The sequence below is a fragment of the Cajanus cajan genome, chromosome 2 (genome assembly GCF_000230855.2).
Source record: "Cajanus cajan strain Asha chromosome 2, NIPB_CcT2T_4, whole genome shotgun sequence".
In the NCBI taxonomy this organism is placed as follows: domain Eukaryota; kingdom Viridiplantae; phylum Streptophyta; class Magnoliopsida; order Fabales; family Fabaceae; genus Cajanus; species Cajanus cajan.
Genome location: NC_138518.1, coordinates 76,658,337 through 76,665,767, shown reverse-complemented (window position 1 = coordinate 76,665,767; position 7,431 = coordinate 76,658,337). Strand labels below are relative to the sequence as shown.

General features: G+C 32.5%; 1 protein-coding gene across 4 annotated transcripts; it reads right to left on the bottom strand.

Moving 5' to 3' along the window:
- Positions 1–1,406: 1,406 nt before the first annotated feature.
- Positions 1,407–7,221, bottom strand: LOC109800237 (uncharacterized). Of its 4 annotated transcripts, none has more exons than XM_083069114.1 (7): positions 7,082–7,221; positions 5,842–6,050; positions 5,521–5,594; positions 3,567–4,788; positions 3,348–3,427; positions 2,333–2,513; positions 1,407–2,246 (listed from the first exon to the last, which is right to left on the bottom strand). In XM_083069114.1, the coding sequence occupies exons 2-7, from the start codon at positions 5,984–5,986 to the stop codon at positions 1,588–1,590; spliced, it is 2,361 nt and encodes a 786-aa protein (XP_082925240.1). In that variant the 5' UTR covers positions 5,987–6,050; positions 7,082–7,221; the 3' UTR covers positions 1,407–1,587. The 4 variants fall into 4 exon arrangements, with proteins under 4 accessions (XP_082925240.1, XP_020216590.1, XP_020216591.1 ...); XM_020361001.3 differs by lacking the exon at positions 7,082–7,221 and adding an exon at positions 6,554–7,045; XM_020361002.3 differs by lacking the exon at positions 7,082–7,221 and adding an exon at positions 6,554–7,045 and having other exon boundaries at positions 5,521–5,588.
- Positions 7,222–7,431: the final 210 nt, after the last annotated feature.

Sequence of the window (7,431 nt, the reverse complement as noted above, 5' to 3'; positions counted from 1 at the left end):
ACTTAGTTTTGAAGAAATCATTCTCTTATGGTGTAAAAAGTAATTCAATAAATTTTATAATTAATTTAACGACTGAAACTCATTCGTCTCCCTTTTTCAATATTATAGATTCTCGTCATTCTTTTGCTTCCTTCTTGAAAGGAGCATTTCACCGGCTATCCCCAAATCATAAAATATCTTTTTTTAGTTATCTCATTATATTCTTTTATATTTATATATTTACAATATTTTCTTGACAATCTATCTATTTTAATTTTAAAATATAAATTTTTATCACCATTTCAATTATTTATTATACATTTTAATTATAATTATATACAAATAAATACTCATCATATACAGCACACAAGTTAAAATACTAATAATTAAAATTAGAGGATAATAAACTTTTAAGTTGAATTCATAGTTTACTTTTGGGAACATTATAATTAGAGTTAATCACCTATACACTGCCAGTGTAAAGTTAATAGTGCATTTTCTATTTTAATTTAATTAAATGAACAAATGACATGACACTATTAACAGATCTGATTGGTTGTTAGTGTAAAAAAACTTTACACCGGTAGTGTATAAGTGATTAACTCTTATAATTAACTCTCTTAAGGTTTTCTTAAATGACACTCGTATTAAAATCTTATTTTGATGAATATATCTACTTAAAGAAATCTCTTAGTATTAAAGATGAAATTTCTCTAACGAATCTTTACTAGTATTCACTTTAATAAGTAAAATCCCGAATCAAATCGAGTATTATTGAGTTTTAACTAAGTACTAAGTAGACAGTAATACTTAGTTTTATAGCTGTCAAAACGGGTAACTCGACCCATATGGCTGACCCACCTTGACTCACTTTAAAAGTGAGTCAACTCAACCCGGCCCACTTTTAATTTTCTCAAAATTTTCCTAGCCAGGCCTGGCCCACCACGGGTTGGTGGGTTATACGGGCCAGCCCACCAACCCACCAAAAAATTTTAAAAAATTTATCAACAAAATTCAAAATTTCAAATTAACTATAAATTAATATAATAATCATAAAATTAACATTATTAATAGTCATATGTCATAACTCATTATACAAAATTAAATGTAAACTATTATAAAAGTCCAAAATAAAAAATTTGAATGTCCCATTATACACAATTAGCTATAAACCGTAATTAAATTTCAATTTTAAAAAAAAGGTGGGCTGGTGGGTTGCTTCACTCACCACAGGTTCAACCCGGGTGAGCCGGTGAAAATGGGTCAAGTTGAAATATACCCATTTACTATAAATTTTTATTTATTTATTTTGGCCCGATCCAGCTTATTTTCAAGGTAGGTGGAGTTGAGCTACGAGCCACGACCCATTTTAGGAAATAAGAAGATTTGAAAATAAAACTCATAGGAAATAAGAAGATTTTAGGAAATAAGAGAGAATTTGAAAATTTGCATACACTTTAGGTTTAAACCTGTTATTCAACAGACAAAAATTATAAAATAAATGAAATAATGCAATTGTATGTACAAAAAATCATGTTGCACTGATACAAGTGTAATTTACTTGTACATCTTAGGAAGCGTATTGCGTGGACCAAATATACGATTTATTCAATAAATGGTAGCTAGATAATCCTTCCAAAATGCTTTATCATCCCCCAAGCAAGTAGACATAGGTTCATTGCAATATGTCATGGTTATGATATCCATCTCAGATGCAATTTCCAATACCAGATTTTCAAGAACATCTTTCTCCACCTCTATTGCAATATCTTCTGTGTCAACTTGGATATTTAGCCATGAACCACGTCTTTCCAAGTCCTTTTCAACAAGCTGTTCTAACCTTAAGGGTGATGGACAAGGGTGAAAGTGCAAGTTAACTAGTTCTGTAATCTCTTTAACCAGAAGTTTCTTCACAACATATGCTTGGACGTTTGGATTTTTTGTTGAAACATGAGGTGGAAAACCATAGTTCTGGTATACATTTGTGAAAGTTTCGATGACACAATCAAGCAAGATTGTACCACCAGAAAGTTGACGAGTTAGTTCCTTCAGTTCAACAAAAGTGGATGGATCCAGTGATTGGTCACATGATCTCTTCTGAGTAAGTTCATCACATTTCAAGTTGAAAGCATGCAGAATTTTCCTTACATAGTCTAATATGTCCTTGGAGGAGGTTAAATTGTTCATTTGATTCAATGAGAGTCTTATAAGGTCTTCAAAATGGTTCTCTTTAAATTTATCTTGCATTACTTGTACCGGTGGCTCATCTGTGGAAGTCCTAAACTGTCAACTTGGCTTGACAAATAGAGTGAAAAGGAAAAAAAGTTGAATGTGTCCAGGTTTAAAATCATACCTGGTTGAAAGATGGTGATTGGTGGGTTGGTAAAATCATCCTTAATAAATTGCTCAGCAACAGATTCACCACTGGGGTGGTTAACATCGACTACAGTATCTTTTGTTCTCTGACTGAATGTGAGGCTTGATGAAGCAACATCTTGTGAAAAAAGCAAAGCCTGGATCTCTGGATGCAAATCCTAATCAACTCGAAATTTCAATATTAACATCCAGGATAAAAAGACAAAAAGGTTGGAATAATTTTGATGGATTTGACTAAATAACGACGGTTGTACTTGAAAGGCAGAAGTGTGAAAATATTGTTACTTGTAAAATCAATATTTGAGATTGTGATAAAATACGTGTACAAAATAAAAATTACCACCCCATTTCTATATATAAAATTCAATTATTTAATTTATCATTATAAAAAATAGTTAACTTAGTTAATAAAAATAAATAAATAAATAAATATATATATATACATATTTATATATTTTTTCTAAAATTACCTTTGTATCATATTTTTTAATCTAATTAATATTCACACATGTTTTCTAATCAATTAGAATATATATTTTTTAAAGAACTTATAAGAGAATATATTTTAATTAGGAATATTTTAGTCTATAAATAATTTATATATGAGATAATATAAATTAAGTCTTATATAAAAGAACAAATAATTATTTAAAATTGGATCTTATAAATAAAAACGAAAATAGTTTAACACTGATAAATATTAATTTCAACATACTCTCCAACATATTCTTTTAAACAAATACTTTACTATGAATTGAAAATTTATTAAAAGTTACAAAATCAAAGAAAGACTCATTAAATAAAAAGTAAGATCAATGAAAAATTGTTATTTTCAATAAATTTAGGGCAATAATAAAGTGTTAAAAAAATGTGATATCTCTGCATTTTACAATGTAATGTCCCTTAAAGCAACCCAATGCATATCTGATAAATGTAAAAGATAGAAGTGTAAGTCAGTTCATAGTTCAGAGTATATGTCAAAAAATATTTACCAGAAAAGATCCACATCCACTTCCTCTGATTATATTATTTAGGTCGATGTTCTGAGTAGGGCTATCCTTGAATTTGCCATCTGGTTGAGAAAACATATCCATATATTCTCTTATGCACATATATTGTAACAGGATAATATAATATTCTTAGACTACGATAAAGAACTGATGGATTATATAGACGATAGATGAGACAAATATTTATTATATAGAGCATACCTCTTGAAATATCATAATGCGCATGTAGATTGTAGCCAGGAACACTATTTCTGAGACTAATATCTTCACCAAAAAGTTGCAACTTATCAGAATTTATATTTACAATGGTCACTGGGGGATCCTTGATTTTCGGTCCCAAAAAACTATAGGAACCATTTTCTCCTTCTTTTGGAAGCCCGGATCTGGTTCTGGTGACCATTTGATAGTTGTTGTAATCTCTCATTCTTTCAGTGATAGAACTGTGCTCACAGTACCTATGCAAGCTTGGCAAGGACAAAAGGTCAGGAAGTGGAATTGATCTCCCTAGAGAGTTTGTGCACTGTTTACATTCCTCAATTCCACAGTTTAACATCTGAGAAGGACCTTTCCTACCTTCAACATGTATGTTCAATGTATTTTGCTCAGAAGGGCCAATTGAAGTATTATATTTGGTCTTACTGCAACAAAATGAAGCAGCTTCCTGCTCCATACATAACTCAGAATCCTTCAACTTGATAATATTGTCCCTCTTCTTCAAATCAAGATATGAATTCAACCTTTTACCAGCACTAGTATGGTCATTAATTGGTGAATTTCTTCCAGCAATTTCCAATTCTTTTACTTTTTTACCATCTTCCAAGTCCTGGGAACTGCAGGAAAATTTACATGGCATTCCATCGCCTGTCTTCCACTGCTGTTCGTGTCTCCTTACTCTCATGACATGCTTTAATTTTCTCTTTATACCACTAAAGGGAAAACGTAGAGGCCTATTATCTTGTGCATTACTATTAACAGTGTTAGGCTTCAAAACTACTATTCTGTCTGAGGACTGAGGCTTACAACTTGAACTCAAATCATATCTATCAAAGGACTTGGTAGGTTCTACACATTGTGTAGCATTACTATTGTGAGGTTTATTTAATCTACTCATCCTTTTTTGCGTTGCATGCTGACAGGGTTCTTTCACTTGAGAACTCTGGAAGTCGTGAATCTGTTTTACTAATAGAGAGTTTGGATCTTGCAGAAGTTTTATGAAGAGTTCCTTGTTTGAATATAAAATCTGTAAAGCATCCAAGAATTGATTAGGCTGACAAATTGCCCCATCTTTGCCTTCATAATGTTTATTGACGAATCTCTGATCAACAATCATCTTTAGTACTTCGTTTCTCCAATCTGCTGCCTCATCATTCTCCACGCTGCTGGTACTTTTACAACTACAATCTCTTCTATTTCTGGAACTTACCTGTAGTCAGAATTTTTCCATCAGTGCTACTAAGCTATCCATTGAATAATAGGTGAGAGGAGAGGATGACACATTAGACACCCTTTTTGCTTCATCTTGTCAACTATATATGGCAATTTTAAAGATTAATTAAAACTTATAGATTTATAATGCATGAATTACTTTTCATGAAACTGGTCACTAGATCATCAAGGCTGATTTTTGAAAATATCTGTAAGAGAAGTATGGAAGGTTTTCAATGTTGTTTCTCTTCTGGTCATTGTCAGTAGTTTAGTACAAAATATAATTGTTGAGGTCTTTATGATTTAGGGTGCTACGTTATTAAAGAAAAAGAGGTTTTTTCACTTCTCCAAATCCTACACCCTACCCTTACATCCATGTATTTGTGTGCGAGAAAAAAATAGGGTAGTTATGTCAAGACAAAATATGACGGCTTAAGGAAGACGCTTCCCTCTCTGTACATAGAGAGATGGTTAACAAACTTCCTTGCCGTTTAAATTGAATTAACACGTACACTTCACGAGTAATGAGATACAGAACATACTAATTACTAAAGGTAACTAGGGACTGTATCACAAGCAACTTAAACTACACGTAAGTAAATGAGAGAAGAGGTAGGATACGTGACACTGCAAAAAGGGTAAAAACATGAAGCATTTGGTGATAAATTTCATTAAGCACAATATTAAAAGAAAGGCTCCTGTTATAACATCAATCTCGATAAGAACTTACACCAATTTGAAGGTTCTTCTCATCAAATTTGCTAAGCACATCTGAGCTACTTCTGGAGTTTCCATTCCCTGGAGCTTGGAAAACAAATTCAGAAGTTCCAAATTATAGAGGGGCCAAATTGAATACATATAATTTCCTGACCTTCAGAAAACTAAACTGATTTTATATGTATCATGTTTAAGTAAAAATATGGTAAATGGGTGCACAACTTTCTGTCCCAAAAATCTTCATTTTAAAATTGTAGCTTTATATATGATTTAGACTTTTACTAAATAAAACCATCCTTTCTGAATAAAAGCTATAAGAAAAAAAAACACATACCATTAGCCTGAATATTCAAATGCCTCCTACTGGAAACCAATCTCCTCTCAGAATGACCTTCACGAAAATTAAAGATTTTAAACATTCGCCACGTACATTTTGTGTCGTACGTTTGGTTAACACGAGGAGGAGATCTTCTCGCCATTATAAAGATTGAAAGCTATTATACGTGATCTTCTAGTCAAATTTAGTGAAGATATCACAAAAGTCTGTGCAAAAACAGAAATAACGAAAGGTTAATCCCTGGAAATTAAAATTAACTAGCAATGTTCAGCTTCAGAATGTCATATAAACAACAACTAGAAACATCAGAATCTCAAGTACTAACCCATGATCAGTTTCAAACCCCACAAAAAGATTAAAACATAAATGAGTTCAACTTTACAATTGAATGATCATACTTTCTAAACTAAACAACTAAACTCATATTTTGATTGATCTACAACCAATTGACAAATTGACATATTCACCCAACCACCCAACAAAAGTGAAATAAAAGAATGAAAAGTAATCCACCTTGTCTGTAGAACACAAATACATCAAGTCTAAAACCTAATGTGACTGAACTCTGACTGAGACCCAACTCTGAATGCAATCATTAATTCCCATATTCCCCCCCCCCCCCCCCCTTCTTTTTTTTTTTTCTCTTTTCTTTTGCCTAGTAAAGTCTAATATTGGAAACTGTAAGTATATAATTACAAGTGAGAGATACCTGGATATGATACCGAAATTTAAGTCGTCCTATAGAGATTAAAGAAGTGCATGATGATGTAGATCTAGAATGGAATGCAGTTATCACACAAACACAGAAACACAGGGAATGTGTCTGATTAGGACATAGAAATATTATGAGAATGAGTAGTAAACTGTAGAATAATTGGTGGTTGAGGAAAGGTTTTAGGTGAAGGCAAGTTGGGTTGGTTTGTGTTTGTTATCCAATATCTTTGAACACATATTTAGAAGCGTTTTTAGTTAGAAATAATTATTTATTTTTTAAGAGAAATTCTTAAAAACTATTTTAGTTTGTATCAAAAGACTCTTAGCACTGTACATGTCTATCTATAACTATTACTTCCCGACTTCCCGTGCAATTGCACATCCAAACCCACCCTCCTTTGTCTGTCTAGTGTCTAGTGTCTAGCATTTGTTGGATGGTGCTCTTGGAGTACGAAACGGTGTCGTTTTAAGGAATCTTCTGTCTTGCTAAGGTTGTCGTTGAGTGGTGGACGAGACGTCTTACTTAATTTGTTAGCGCGGGGAACAGGCCATGGCCCCTGCACCTGGTTTTGCTACCAATGTCAACCGTTCATGTTGGTGGATATGGTCCCGCACTCTCTTATCATGTTAACTGCAATTGATAGTGTGAATGAGATTTGTTTTGCAGATAACATGAGGAGTGTCACTTTTTTAAGTTTTAAGTTTTAATTTAGGTGCAGCAAACTACGTCGCTATTCTGGTATCCTTGCCTGTTATGGGATTCATTCTATAATAATGGCTACACAACTGACAGCTGCATCTTTTGGCCATGTTTAATCCATCACTCAAATTCTCTTTCCAAATTATCAACCCCAACAATAACCAAATCCTCTT

Excerpts from the sequence above, each read along its gene's own strand:
- LOC109800237 (XM_083069114.1), bottom strand. The coding sequence starts at position 5,986 with ATGGCGAGAAGATCTCCTCCTCGTGTTAACCAAACGTACGACACAAAA. Across the intron at positions 4,789-5,520 it reads AGAAGAACCTTCAAATTGGT|GTAAGTTCCAGAAATAGAAG; the intron begins GTAAGTTCTTAT and ends TTCTGACTACAG. Across the intron at positions 2,247-2,332 it reads AATCACCATCTTTCAACCAG|ATGAGCCACCGGTACAAGTA; the intron begins GTATGATTTTAA and ends GGACTTCCACAG.